The sequence below is a fragment of the Excalfactoria chinensis genome, chromosome 3, assembly GCF_039878825.1.
Source record: "Excalfactoria chinensis isolate bCotChi1 chromosome 3, bCotChi1.hap2, whole genome shotgun sequence".
NCBI lineage: Eukaryota > Metazoa > Chordata > Aves > Galliformes > Phasianidae > Excalfactoria > Excalfactoria chinensis.
Window position 1 is genome coordinate 5127633 of NC_092827.1, and position 15573 is coordinate 5143205.

At 49.4% G+C, this 15573-nt stretch overlaps 1 protein-coding gene across 7 annotated transcripts in view; it reads right to left on the bottom strand.

Moving 5' to 3' along the window:
• Positions 1–14772, bottom strand: part of OTOF (otoferlin) — a 68388-nt gene extending 53616 nt beyond the window's left edge. For 5 of the 7 annotated variants that reach the window (XM_072331497.1, XM_072331500.1, XM_072331499.1 and 2 more), the window contains exons 1-3: positions 14480–14692; positions 11526–11584; positions 6483–6571 (exon numbers count right to left, since the gene is read on the bottom strand). In XM_072331497.1, coding sequence (XP_072187598.1) covers positions 6483–6571; positions 11526–11584; positions 14480–14558 — 227 coding nt within the window. In that variant the 5' untranslated portion in view covers positions 14559–14692. Of the gene's footprint in view, positions 1–6482; positions 6572–11525; positions 11585–14479 lie in introns of all 7 variants that reach the window. The other 2 variants (XM_072331502.1, XM_072331501.1) reach the window with 1 other exon arrangement.
• Between the last annotated feature and the right edge of the window lie 801 nt (positions 14773–15573).

Here is a 15573-nt window from a genome sequence, read left to right on the forward strand (position 1 = left end):
GTTAGCTCCTGAACTCCAATGGAGACGGTCCCAGCCTGAGGGAAATCTGTCCCAGCTGCCTTGGATGTGTCCGTGCTGGAAAGAAAATGCCTGTGGGAGGTTCTAGTCTTTCTTTTTTTAACTGACTTCTGAACTTAAGGAAGTTTTCCTCTTGAAAGCACCCGAACACAAAACACTCCAGGGCTCCGTTCAGAGCAACCTGAACTTCTGGCATTACAAAATGCAAACTGGTCAAAAGCCTGCAAAGCATCATTTTATGTGGGAGCCAAACATCAGTTCTGCTCTTTTTCCCGTGCTGGTCTTGTCTTCCAAAATGGACAAGTGGTGTCACATGGTATCGCTGGCGGGGAGGCTGAGCTCATACCTCTACAGCATCTCAGCTGATTAGCTTGCATCTCTGGCATGGTATGGAAACTTCTGTCCTTCCAGGTTCCTGCCCCTGGTAACACCAGTCCAAGAGGTCAGATGAGGGCCTTCTTCAGAGGTGAATAATCCCACAGCCCATGAAGGGCGATGGAAAAGGGGGCAGGATAAAAAGCGTTGATTTAATACCAAAGGAAAAAGCATGAAAAGAAAACGTGCAGCCCGTGGGTCAGGATGGGGAGCCAGGGCTCTCGGGAGGAATGATCCTTTTGTAATGATAACACAGATAACACATCAGGAAGGATCTCAGTTCATCAGATTCCCTCTTCCAGAGCACAGATCTTCTGGCTTATGTAAGATGTCCACCTTAGGGTATCCCCATGGGTATGTGGGTGTTCAAGAAACTCAGGTACATTTTTCAACCATGAAAATGTCAAATTCAGTATAAGAACTGTAAACTTTTGGTATCCACAAGATCTCGAGGGATCATCCACGCTCCACTGTGTCTGAAGACCTACTTTGTTGAGACTATGCCTGTTGAATCATAAATCCTTAGAGTTGGAAGGGACCTCTGGAGGTCACCTAGTCCAACTCCCCTGCAATGAGCGGGGACATGCACAGCTTCATCTTACAACACAGTTAGTAACACAAGACCAGAGGTCTCCTACAGCCAATGGCTTGATGCAGGAGCTGCCTATAACTACACTGGAAAGCGGCCTTCAGAGATTGAAATGGGAAAATGTCTTGATGGTGCTGGAACAGTCGAGGTTACTGGGTTGTTCCCAGTTACTAAGCCTGGCATAAGATTCACTCCAAGAGACTGACCCATCTGGACAACAAGTAACAAGGTCTGGGGACCTTAATCACGTATGGAAATTTGAAAGGAACTCAAATAAGCTGTTTTGGACCGGGGCAAAATCAAACCAAGCAAGGGGCCATTGTGCTGTGATGTTATGCAAACCTTCTGTCTGGGTTAAAAGCATACTCAGTTCCATCTGAGGATGAATACTTTGCTCCCTTTTCACAGTTCTCTGCACCATAATAACATCTCAATGCATGCACTGGAGGCACTGCTCACTCAGGACATCCCACACTGAGAGGGAAAAGTCTTGGGAGCACTGAACCCCCTGCCCCACTGATGATGCTCCAAGCTCTACCTCTGCTATGTTCAACAGCAGGAAGGTCCCAACAGAGAAACTGTGGCTCCTGTTGCTTTGCAAACCCAACTCCAGTAATGCCCGCTTCCCCAGCCCTTCAAGTGCTGGCCTGAAAGTGAATTCTACAGTTGTCTGGATTACTGGAGAAGCTGGAGCATAAAAGAAAGAAAACAAAGCTCTATTTTTGTCCAGCTGAGCGTAGTGCTGTACTGAAAGCCCTTGCTATTAGCCTCTTTGTCTCCCCATCAGGTAAGGGGAGCCAGCTCCCGACTGCTCTCTGTGGATCAGTTTTCTCTCAGGGATGTTATCTGTGCACCCACCCCAGCATCGCCCAACAGGCAGCAGGCAGCTCTGTAAGGTGGCTGCCTGCCCTTGGTCAGATCCAGTTACTGCTTCTCACCCTGGAGAGGAAAATGGTGACATATGCCCAGCAGGGAGGAAAGCGAACCTCCTCAGAGCAAAAGATATTTGGTGTTCTGAGTCTTTCTACATCCTTAAGGGGCGTCTTCATTCTATGTATGGGGAGAATGTGTGTGGCACTATGTCACACACTCTACTCCTGCATTTCCATCTCCTAGGGCCCTTTGCTGTAGGACCACAAGCTGTGAGCTTTCACCCATCTCAGAGGTATTTTTTTCAGGTCTCCCCAGGGGACCCAAAGGGAGAAGACAGAGATAAACAGGCCCCTGTGTGAACTCAGTACTTCTAATCGGGTCATCAGGCCACGTAGCACGTTTTTGAGTTACCACCTGTTTTCCAGAATGGGATACATGGCATCAGATGAAGCATCTCAGGTAAAACTCATCATTATTGGTCTTTCCCTTTTGTGCAGCATTTCAGGTTGCCTAAGGGCACTAGTAATATAACCTCCATCAGAATGTGGCACTGCCTGTTATCCACCTTCACCAGGACAGAGCATCCCCAGAGCAGTTTGGTTGGTCTTGGCTGGGAGACTTTCCAAGCCTGGCCATGGTCTTGAAGCAGAAACTGGAAACTTGTAGGTCTGTGATTAACTGTTCCATTCATCGTGGTGGCTGTAGAGGTGCACTGACCCAGTTTGCATGGCAAAGCTTGACATGGAGCACCCTGCTTCTGCTTAGCCTAGTTGGCCCCTGAGAAGATGGCTCCCATTGAATGTTGGGTAGTGCTGGCTGAAGAAGAGAAGGGGACAGCTTAGAGGCAGAGAAGAAGCACCCAAGGTTAATGTCCTTGGGCCACCACAGAAAACAGTAGGTTCTTTACATACTTTTCCTGAAGAAACTGCTGCCAGCCATGCCTGGAGATAGGTTTCTGTGCTGGAGTGATGGGCAGCATGACTTATTTAAGTCATCTCCCCACCTCCATGCTCTACTCCCTCTTTTGGGCACTCAGACAAGCACTGCCCTGGGGAACAGCTCCCAGGGACCATCACTGTCCCAGACCCACAGCTCCTCCATGGGCACCAGGGCCAGGAGAGGATTATCTTACCATCTAATTAGCTTCATGGTGATGGCCACTGAGGCAGCAGACAAAAGCAAGGCAATGAGCCACACAGCCACGACTCGGCACCAGATCCCCTCCATTATTCACAGTGGATCTGCATCAGGTGTCACGCCTTTATCTGGGGCTTTGATAAATAGTGCTAATCAGCTGCATGTTAATTATTCACCGTGGCTCACCTTTCCAAACCCTGGAGTCAGGGCACTTCTTCTCCCCATTCCTCTCCCTTTTCTCCAAGACTTCTGTCTGTCTTTCTGTCTTCATGCTCCTCCGACTCATTTCTATGAAATGCTATGCTGCAGTTATGGCAGTGCCTCGTAAACTGAGGCCTTAATTATTTTTGTAATGTGCATTGCCAGCTTTCCCTTGAGGGAGTTGCCCAGGACCATATTTCAGGGCTTGAACAGCACTTGGTGCAATGGCTGGGCATTGCAGTAGTACCCATGGCTGTGTCTTGGCAGTGATGTGCTGGTGTGTGCATCTCTCAGCCAGAAGGAGAAATGCTGTGGGTATGAACATAATCTCTGGCTAACCCCTTTATATTTCTGACTTGGAGAAGTCTTTTGCAGGCTGATTGCAGACGCCGGTACTAAGTTCCAAAACAAATTCCTTCCTCCATCATTAAGCAGCCTGTAATGTTGTACTGGGGCTCTACTACTGTTGTCTCCTTTGGACTCCTGGTTGTCTTCTGCCTCAAGGAATTTCAGCCTTTCTAGCCCATCCTTCAGCCAGTTCTCGATTTTCTGAACCCAAACAATGTGGTCCGAGGGTAAGATTTGCTGGGGATTCTACTTCATTACCTACTCATCATGTCGTGTGGCTCTTAAGGGCCCCTGAGACAAGTGCAGGCTGGAAGCTGCAGCTTTGGATCTACAGGAGATGTGTCCTTCCTGAGACTGGATTCTCAAAGGGCACTGGACACATTCATGGGCTTAGATCTGAGCCCTCATTCCCATAGATGCCTGTACTGCAAAGAGGAGATGAAGCTCCTTTTGGTATTCGACTTGCCACTGTTTTCAAGGGAAAACAAACTTGGGCAGTTGTTCCCATTTAGAATTGTTTGAGTTGGAAGGGACTCTTAATGGTCATTTGTATGAGCCCACGATACAGTATTTCATCACAGTCATTAGTTGATGGCTGAGGATACACACTGGTTTGCTAGCGTTCTGAAGAACTAGTTCACCCTCATAGTTACCCATAATAATGGGTTGTTTGGCCAATGGTGAGCCATTTTTTGAGTCCTCATTTTAAATTTGCGATGTCTTGATGGCAGCCTACAGCACTGACAGGGATGAGGCATCCTCAGCTCTTGGGAAACCTATGCCAGAGCCTTACCACCCTCATATTAAATATTTCCTTGCCTATTACTGAATCCCCCGATAAAGAATCCTTCCCACATTTCCTGCAGCCCCTTTAGATACTGGAAGGCTGCAGTAAGGTCTCCCCAGCGCCTTCTTTTCTTCAGGATGAAAGCCCCTATTTCACAGCCTGTCCCCATAGGAGAGGTGCCCCAGCCCTCTGAGCATCCTTGTCACCTCCTCTCCAACCCTCTCCAACAGCTCCATGTCTTTCTTATGGAAAATAATAATAAAGCATTCATTATTCAGCATGCTGAAGTAATTATTGAAAACAGCTGCAAAAAGTCCTTGTGATGAATCTCCCTTTCCATCTCTGGTGCCAGCATAGCACTCCTCTCCTGGACTGGGCTGCAAGGACCAATTGCTCCTCATGCACCTCATTGCTACAAGAATGCTTTTGTGATCATCTTACCTCTGTTTGTAAATGCCAGCATGAGGAAACAGTTCCTAACCTGAAGTGCTTTTTAGTTTAGCAGAGCGAGATGGAGCAGGTAATTAAAAAGCTCTGGAAAGCTTCAGCAGGGATCTGGTGATGATCTACATCTCTCTGACATCAGCCCCTGTGCCATTATGGCTGATGGCAGAATGCTCCCAGTGTCCTGCCCTGGGTCCTCAACAGGACAGGAGTATCTTCCAGATGGTGCCTGGCCCCAGAGCTGCTGGGGAGGAGGAACTCTGCTTTTGAAGGCAAATACACTCCAGAAACAGGAGCAGCAGTTCCAACCTGTAACGATGGAAAGCAGGAAAACACACTGGATAAATATTTCTATGCGTTGTTCCAAGCCAGGGAGAGTTTGTGGGTAATCATCACAACCCAACTGGCAGCCTCTGATTCACTGGTAGCATTTTGTAATGAAGTTGGAATAATAGAGAAATCCCAGCACAGCAAAGTATTCATACAGGGTGAATGAAGAGAGCTGGGCTAACCTGGCAGCAGTCCTAGGAAAATCATAGCAGTGCTCATGGAGTGCTCAATGAAAAGCAGTTGAACACTGGAGCACAATCAATGGCATTCCAGGTAGATTCGTGAGGGGACAGAGCCTTCAGAATGGGCTTGGTTTGCTTCTTTTGAGCACATCTGTTGGATGGCTGAGTGCAAGGAATAGGTTTTTATCGCGTTATCATTTTAACCACGCCTGCTATTAATGCTGCACAGTAACGAGGGAAGATTGATGGGGAAATTCTAAAAATAGGGCACCTGTTGTAAGTCATCATTGATGGCAGCAAGCATCATTTGAGCTAGCTGAGGTCTTAGTGGAAGATAAAGAGATGAAGAATTCACCCTGGGCACTTCAAGCCCATCCAGCACTACAGGACACGGCTGCAGCCTGTACCACCAATTGCTGCTTGAAGGTAGGGTTGATCAGGCATGTGCAGCCCACAACCAAATGAGTCAAAAGCAAACTGAGGAACATAACCAAAGAGATGAGAATGATAAAATAGGAGGTCATCCTAGTAATGAAAGTGGCTCTTGGCTGGCTGATGTACCCAACCTGCTTGTATATTCAGCTCAGCAAAACAAAGAAGTCACTTGGTTTCTCTTACAGGATATTTGTGTTGGGTAGCTGGAGATTTCCACCTGTCTCTAGGCTAGAGTAAACGCTTTGCACTATGTTGCATTTGCATTACCCAGAGAAAGATGTCTGCATGGTCACAGCAGGGGAGCAGAATATTGGGGAAAGCATCAAAGGAGTGTCTGCCCAAAGAGAAACCACTACTGCATGGATGCAACATGAAAAGTGAAGCAGAGCTGGAATCTTCCCCCATGCCCCGGGCTTCCATGTATGGCTTTACTCTATACAAGTCATCTCCTTGCCTTCCTCCTCCAAGTCAATGAAATACTGACACTGGAGTGTTTGCAGCTCTCCCCCTGCTACTCAGGCTCCTACTTAAATCAAGACAAAGGTAGGTAACCTTATTTTCTTGGTTTCTTGGTCTTGTTTCTTCATTTGTTTTTCACTTTTGTGTATTTAACATGCTTACCCTACACACTACCTGCCCAACCCAGGAGACACCGCCAGCATTTTCCTCCCACTCTGGCCCCCAAACTGAACAAAGATGTGGATCCAGCTCAGCCAAGAACAAACCTGGGGATGGTGGGAGGAAAGGGCAGAACTGCTCTCACCTATTGGTGAAGACTTTGCTGTAGTTGAAGACCTGGATCTCCAAGATCTCATTCCCATCGATGTTGCTTGCAACTGGCCAGCGAAAGGTCTGTGGAGAAAGGACAGAAGGGGGATGTCAGAGTGGTTTTGGAGGCGGCAAGGATAGAGCTGAGGGGACCATGGCAAGATCTTAACCAACATATCAGAAGACAAGCAGGACTGTCTTACAGGGGGTCTTGCTGAGCATGTGTCCTGGTGTCAAATGTATGTATATTTGAGATTCATTTATTTATTTCTTTATGTTTAGTTTCAGTTTCATCCCTTGTGTGTGTGTGTGTCTTTTTTCCCTCCCCAAGCCAAGAAATCACTCTGCTAGGCCAAACTGCCTGAGCTTCCTTTGCTTCCCCAAGTCCCAGATCCCTCTCAGCATGCCATAGACAAGCAAACCTTGGACCAAGCTGCTTGGTGCCATGATGGATGGATGTGTGGCTGCATGGGGACACAGTTTCCTGGGTGCTGAGGCAGTGGGACCTGCGTTATCTGCATTCAGAGCCGTAAAAGGAAAATGCTTGTCAAGCAACTTTGCAGGAAGACATTTGTGACTCTTCAGAAATACGCTGATGCTCATTTTCCAAGCTAATTTTTTTCCCTTTTATGTTTTCTGCAGTGAGTCAAGGAAGCAAATGGGAAAAATATATATATATATATATCCAGAAATAGAAAACTAGAAATGGTCTCACAATAGGGATGTCACTTTGCACCCAGTCACACTGCTGGGAACTGTGTTTGCAGCACAGACACTGCTGGAAAAATAAACCCTGGTCTGTGCACAGGCTCTTTTCCACTCAGGAGAAGGGCATTAAGGAAGATATTATTGGAAAAAGCTCATCTCAGAAAGAACATTGGTACAGACTGCTCAGGGAGGTGGTGGGGTCACCATCCCTGGAAGTAAGGAACATGGGGATGTGTCTCTGAGGGACATGGTCAGTGGACAAAGTGGAGTGGGCATGGGTTGGACTTGGTGATCTCTTGGTGGTCTCTTCCAACCTTAATAGTTCTATGATTCTATTTAGGGACATGGTAAGCGGTCATGGTGGGGATGGGCTGGGGTTGGACTTGGTGATCTTAGGGGTCTTTTCTAACCTCATTGATTCTGATTCTGTGATTGTCCTCGGACCATATTTTGGGAAGGAATTGGAACAAACAAGCATCCCTGCTTCTGTTATGAACCCCTGTGGGTGAGTCCCTGCTTCCTTATCCCAGCTGCAGGCTGGGATAAGGCTGTCCCTTGCCCACTGGGTTTTACAGCCAAGTTTCACTCCATGATCAATGAACAGATCTCACAGCTCAGGTAGAGCTGCCAGGACAAAGCACAGAAATAACAAATAATCAGCTTCCCCCTTGGTTTTACAGGTTAGTTAGGCAGCAGAACAACAAATAAAGTCACTTGGAAAGTGCAGTGACCTAGAAAGGCTCCCAGCACCCCCACTGAGCTTTGCACACTATGAAGCTCATTTAGTTATGTTCACACTGCAGCCAGTGAGCAAATGCCAAAGCCACACACTGGGGAGAACAGCAAACCTCAGGGATGAGCTACAATCTGCTGTGTTCCTTCTTTCTGGCATTATTTGTGGCCTGATGTACCCCGTGCTCTGTGTGCATGAAGAGGTCTGCAGCCCCAAGAGGAGAAGCAGTGCAGGGAGGGCCACCTATCTGCAGCCACTCACGCAGTCTGCAGAGTTTTGCCTGCAATCCTTGGGAAATAAATTTGCTGACATCTCCACTTCAGGTGGTCATAGCCCTCCTATTGTTTCTGGACACCAATTCAGATAATTACTCCGGTTAAAGGAGAACAACCTTCTCAGAAAGTTGTCCAGAATTCCTCCAAATCCACCATCAAGATTATGAACATCACTCATGTCCCCAGGCTGAGAACAAAGTCCTGCACCATCTTGGAACCATTCTCCATCTCCTCCAGGGCATGGAAAACTATTTCCAGTGGATTGGGGTGTCATTCATGCTCCCCCTCCATCTTATTGACATCCCATGCCCTAGTATATCCTGCAGCAAACCTTGTCCATTTATCCCCTGAGGATGCTGTGCTCTAAGTCTAATGTAGACTTCAGCTGGATGTAAGGCTGGAGGGAGCCACAGAAAATGGAGAATAAGATCTTGAGCCACCAGACACTGATGTGATGAACGTGGATGTGGGTCATAGTTGGCTGCCAGGACAAGCTGCCATTCCCCCCCCCTTCTCCATCTGCTTCAGACCCGTGCGGGTGTCCACACAGGTGTTGCATCCCCAAAGTAGGGCTGGGAGCTGCAGCAATCCACAAGCACTATCACCCAGCTGGGAGAGAAGGACCCAGAGGTGCCAATGCACACTAAGTGGAACATGAGCCAGTGATGCACCATTGCTGCCAAGGAGGTTAATGATGTCCTGTGCTGCATTAGGTGCTGAGGGCAGCCCCTGTCCAAGGTTCTGGGATGCACTGGGTGTCCCTGTAGGGCAGGGGAGTGATCAGAGGGACCCAGGGGTGCCTCCAGCCCCAAGCATCCCAGGATTCATGCATTCTGTGAGTTGCTGATGTCCCTTTAGGATGCTGCCTGGTTTGCTGTTAATTCTCCTTGCTGGTTTTATTGTTAAGAGTCTTATTAAAAGCCCTTTGCAAAGCTAAGCAAGTGATGTTCACTGGGTCGGTTTTATCTGTTTTGTTAACAAAGGAGAAAAAAAAGTAATACAGAGGCAGAGAAATGCCTTTGCAGAATGCAGAAGCCAGATGCTTTCAGTGAGACTGCTTCAAAGGAGCTGCGAAAGGGCATCTCTGCAAGGCAGATCTCCCTTTCCTGCAACCCTTGGGAGCTTTGGCTGCATGCTCGCCCTGCCTGCCTCCTCTCTCCTGATGCAGGGACATTTCCAGAAGTTCATGTCAAGGCTGAAGAAACAGGTCTCAGCTTTCTTGGTCACGGCAGTGAGCCTGTCCTGGTCCCTTCAGAAGAAACTGAATTTAGGCAAGAAAGAGCACATAGAATCCAGCCATAGATTTCCATCCTCAGCACCATCACCAGAGGTCTCTGCCTTTCCCATTTTCCCTTGGAGCAAAAACAATTCAGGGTGCAAACAGGACAGGATACAACTTTTCCTGACTGTGCAAAACAGACAAAGCACTGCATTTGCCCTCTGGAAGAGCCAGAGATTCTCTTCCCCAGGCTCTGGAGAGGCACAGGTTCTGCATAATTCATTAAGTGATGAATAAAGATAATTGCAAAAGAAATAGAGTGAATATAAACAAATGGAAACCACTGGGGCAGCCCAAATTCTGCCTGGTACTGGCTTCTCCTGAATGTTAAGCAGTGACTGGGAAGGTGATGGGCTCAGTGTTTCCCTGTAGAAGCTCCCTGTGGGAGCTTATCATAGAATGATAGAAGCATTACGGTTGGAAAAGAGCTCTCAGATCACCCAGTCCAACACCCCCCCATGCCTACAGCCCCTCAGTGCCACATCGCCACAGTTCTGGAACCCCTCCATGGATGGTGACCCCACCACCTCCCCTGGGCAGCTGTGCCACTGCATCACTGCTCTTATGGAGGAGAAATTGTTCCTAATGACCAACCTGAACCTCCCCTGATGCAACTTGAGGCCACCACCTCTCATCCCATCACAGGACCAGGAAGATCAATGCTTTCTGCCAGCTTGGTGTTAGCTGCAGTCTTTCTGAGGGCGCATTCAATCCCTTCATCCAGATCACCAATAAAGATATTACACAGGGCTGGCCCCAGTGCTGACCACTCATGACCGGCTGCCAGCTGTATGGAGCTCCATTCACCACCAAATGAGAGGTTTCATAAAGGAGGAGGAAACAGGGCTACACTTCAAATGTCTTGATTGCAGCAGAGCTGCAAGCAGCAGCAACCTCATCCCAGCACCTACAACTGATCCTACAGGTTTGGCTGAGCTCCCAGCTGGAAACAGGAGCCCAGAAGTGGAGCCCCCTTCCCAATGTAGATCTCATTGGATCCCCTGGGGAGCATCGTGCCATGGGTGCCACGCTGGGACCTGTATGCTTAGCATCATGGCACACGTTTAGGCACCTGAGTGCCTTATGGAATGGCTGCCCACGTCTCATCACATCCAGGCAAGGGGTGCCTGACCACTGCAGCCCCACTGCAGTCACAGAGGGCTGCCAGCTCCACCAGCACACATCCCCAGGTGGTCGTACCGCAGACACCTCCCACATCCAACATGAGGGCTTGTTTTCTTAGGGCAAAAAAGCTTTAGAAAGCCATAAACAGTTTAAAAGTCTTCCTGTTCCTTATAGGATCCTCTGTTCTTCCACCCCTGGGAATAGGTTAACTTCTGTGTGAAACACAAAACAATCAAAGGAAGCACCACTTCTTGAATATGTATTTCCATTTTGTATGCGATTTCTTCACAGTATTTCTATTCCCTGTTTGTGTGGGTGACCTTATTACAGTCTTCTCTGGTTATGTTCTTGCTAATGACTGAAAGCAAGGCTGCATTTTGAAACTGCACAGAGCTGGGGCTGCAATTCCTTCTTTCAAGCCCAATCCCTTCTTTTTCCCTTCCCAAGCCCAACACTGGGAGCTGGAGACTGATCCACAAACCTGCAGGCACCCAACAAGAGAGTTTGGGATGCGAAGGGCTTTTTCCCCCTCAGGCAAGGGATCTGCAAGCAAAGCATTTCTCAGTGCCGACAACACAGGTTGTTGTTTAGGAATAAAGCAGAATCACGCTGCCTGGATCAGTGCCACCATGGGAAGTGCAGCAGGGCCATCCCACATTGACACCCCCCCATCCCAGCCAAGGAATGTTTGGTCCAAGAGACCCATTGGGCACCCATCAGAGAAGTGCTGGAGCACACCTAAGTTTGAGATCTTTCCCCAGAACTGCCTTTATCCCACTGTGCTTGCACAGGGCTACTGCTGCCTTGGGAATCCCTCTGCTCCATAGGGAGAATAAGGATACGTGTGTGGACAAGCAGTCACGGCAAAGGAAACCACATGAGTGAGATAGAGCAGGAGGAAAACATTGCTTCTCTTACCTCGTCAAACCTGGCTTCGTCCTCGCAGTTTTCCATCACTCGGGTGTAGAAGGAGAGCCCTGCAGGGGGAGGAGTAAAGTTGATTATGGCAAAGTGAATGGGGGGAGCTGCCCCACATCTGTGCTGTCCTTTGAGATGCTGACATTGGCTTCCCCGTGGAGCATCACCCACAGGGTAACCCCAAATCAGTATTTGTGGCTGAGGTCTACCTCACAACAACGCAGAAGGGGAAGTTATAAAGATTCCGATAGTCTCTCACTGAAACAAATAGAAGCTTTTTCCTTCTGGAAAGGAATGCTGTCTCCTAGGTAATAAAAACACTGCTTGGAAGTCTTTGGTGTTCAGGAAAGCGCAGTCGACCCTTAATCAGGGTACACAGAGGCTGGGACACACGTTACTCCTATGGGATCAACTTTTATGTTGCTACAGAATGAAACGTCATGATTGTGTGGCTCTATGTAGGGTGTGCCCAGTCCCCTTGGCTGAGCTCTTTTTACTTTAACCATCATGAAAGGAGCAACAAAAGAATCCCTTCTCCAGGCGCTGGCAGACCTTCTACCCTGTGCAGCAGCAGACCTGGGTGAAGCAACCCCTGAAGGTTGTTTGTGTGTCCCAAAACACCTTTGGGTTGGATATTATGAACAGTTTCTTCTCAAAAAGAATGGCAATACGCTGGCACAGCTGCCCAGGGAGGTGGTGGAGTTGTCATCCCTGGAGGCGCTCCAGAATCATTGGGATGTGGCACTGTGAGATATGGTCAGTGGGCATGGTGGGCTAGGTTGGGCCGTGATCGTGAGGTCTTTTCCAACCATAATGATTCTATGGTTCCCAGCTCCCTGCTATCAATGCGGTGGTTTCTTAGGGATCTCGTGCCACCCAGCTCAACCTGCGGGACCAGGAATGGGGCCATCAGGTACATGATCCCAAATGTCCTTGGCTATGGGGACAAGCAGCACCTTAACCCTGGTGTCTAAGTGCACAGAGTCCTTGGACAAAAGCTATGCTAGGAGCAAGACAGCCTCTGGTGCACGGCAATAGTTAGTAGGGCACCCTCAGCTCTGGGGAATCCAGCCGTGGATGTAGCAGCCCCTGGATAGTGCCTGCAGGATGCGATGAGCTGTTATCCAACAGCAGCCCTGGACAAGCTCAGATCTCACTGGGAGATCAGGGAGCTGCCCCCCACCAACAATGAGCAAAGGCAGCAGATATGGGGCTGTGCAGCCTGGAGCACCTGCTGGGGAACAACTGGTGCCTCGTGAATCAGAGAAGTTCCAAACCAGCCCCATGGCTCTTAAGAAGAGTTAAGCAGCTCATAGACAAAGGAATTTGGATAAGACATCCCAGCCTCCCAGGTGGCCCCTGGCACTGTGTCTCCTGGGTGCCCAGTGAGTCAAATCCCATGCCACAGTGGGAGGAGAGCCCCTGATGCTTGGGGTTGGATACTGGCTGCAAGGAGCACCAGAAAGAGAGCACTGCTGTGCTCCAGCACAGTGTTGCTCTGCAAATGCCTTCTGCAGGACCCACCCTTTGCTGCATGCTGTACGGAGGGATTGTGGCTTTGCTCAGAGATGCAATACAGGGGTTGGAGAAAGGACACCTGGCTGAGATAGCTGGGGACCAGAAATGACCTGCACCGGGATGGGCCAGTCCAGGAGGACACCTCACTTCATTTGTGGGACTGCTTTTAAAAGGGTGTGCTCCCTCTAGAGTCAATGGAGAAAAGATAGAGACTCTTCCCACAAGACCTTAGCCCAAAAACTAAGTGTCCACGTTGGGATGCTCCCCTGAGCCTGGCACTGAGGTCACAGAACACCAGGACCCTGATGTGGTTGATGTTGCTGGGTACCTCTGGTCCCCTCTTGCCCAAGCAAAGCCACCTAAGTAAGGCAGGGTGCCCAGCACCACCACCAGGGCCTGTTGGAGATCCCCAAAGAGGAGATTCCATAGCCAATCTGGGCAAAACAAATGGAACCCAAAACAGCAGTGATGGGCTTCTCATATCTTGACTCTGCTCCTTGTTGTTCCCAAATGATCATGGGGCAAGGGGAAAACAAAGGCTGAGCTATGGAGATGCTAAACACGAGTAAGCACTAAATACCAAGGAGCAGATCATAAAGACTGTATTGCTGCTGCACTCTGAGCTCCTTCCTCCCATGTGATGCAAATGCAACACCTGGCCCAGGAAGGAGGCACAGGGAGGTGAGCCACAGGATGGTGGGTAAATCCTTGTTCCTGTCTCACTATTAGTAACACAAACAAAATCCTTGATGTCTAAGGAAAAAATACCTTCCCATAAAGGTTGTACAGCTTCAGTATCACCCCAATCATCCCAGTCCCTGCCCTACAGCAGAGCAATGCAGCCCCACACAAGGTCCTGTCCCAGCTTCACACCAGAACCAGGGATGGCTCTCCCTTTTAGCAGTGAGATTTTGCCATCTACAGCCTCAGGATCCAGCCTTGCTGGGTCTGATTACTGGGAGCTTCTCCTTTTAGACTGGGTTTGATGGTGACATTGAGTGTCCTGGTCACAAATCCCATGGGTGCTTAGGGTGAGAAGGGGAAGAAGCATCCCCAACTGCATACAGAGGTGATCTCTGCCCTATACATGAGACTAATCTTCTTGTTTGCCCAGCAGCTGATGGCAGCAGGCTGCCAGACAAGGCATTCCAGCACAGAGGAAGGAAGCACTGCTCTGAAGTTTGGTGTCACCCTGCCCAGAGTGACAGTGACATCCATTCTCTATGCAAGAGGAAAATAAGGATGAGAACATGGAATGGCATAACAAGGCAGAATCCCAAAGTGAGGTTCACCCCCTTTTACCCACTGCATAAATCCCTGTCCCCAGGGCAATGAGTGCTCAGACCCCTTCCCTTCCTAAGTGCAACCATCGGGGATCATAAGGCACAGCCCATCCCGGGACCCCCCGGCACTCCACCACTGCCCCCTCCCCGTACCTCGGAAAGCCGCTTTGGCGATGCGATCAGCTCTGCCGCGGAGGCCGGAGACGGTGCGGAGCTGCAGCTGCAGAGCCATGGTGTGAGGCGATGCGCGGGGATCGGTGCAACGCTGAGGGTAACGCTCAGTGCAATGCTCGGTGCGATGCTCGGTGCAGTGCTCGGTGCAATGCTCAGTGCAATGCTCGGTGCAGTGCTCAGTGCAATGCTCGGTGCAATGCTCAGTGCAATGCTCGCCGCGCTCCCAGCTGCACTCCGAGGCACAACACGGTGCACACCCCCCTCCTCCAGCACCGAATTCTTCAATTATTCAGCAGCAGCACCGCCTTCCCCTTCCCTCCCTGGAGAAGGAGGTGGTTGGGGTGGGGGAAGGGGGCGGGCTGCAAGAATCACCCCTCTTCGGTTGTTAGAGTTTGGGAGAGGGACTCCAGTGGGGAAACTGAGGCAGTGCTCCCCCTAGGTGTAAGGCATCAACCTGGGAGCACTGCAAGCTGAAACCTGGGGGTCAACCGTATCACTGGGAGAAGACATGGGGAGTGCATGGTGAGGGGCATAGATAACAGCTTGACGGTGTGGACTTGGTATGGAGAGGGTCTTGCCTGGTAGGGCTGCACGTCGCACTGTTCTTGGAACCTTAAACTCATCCTTTATTTCGAGGAAGACAATCAACAAGCATGAAGGCAGGGCTGGGAGCCCAACACATCATGTTTCTGCTTGGAAACTTCCCAGAAAAGCCCTTTTGCAGTGAGAAGTGAACCCAAGAGGGCTTCAGCATTGTCAGAGAGAGACAAGTGAGGGTGAAACCTCCATCAATTAGTAATAAAGCCCTGGAAATGAGGCATGTCCTTCCATCTACGTTTGTCCTGCCAGTGGAAAAGATCCCTGTGCTCATTCACAAGTGCGTAAGAAGGAAGAAACTTGTGGGGATTAATAGTGCTCATTAGGCTCAAACTACAGGATATTTCTTGGTTCCCGGTTGGTCTTCCAGTGCTGTGCTGCACAAAGTGGTGCTGCATCTGCAGCCCGTACGCCTTCTGTACCATGTAGCTAATTAGAAACCTCTTACTCAACAGCAGAAAGTTGATAGCAAAGTA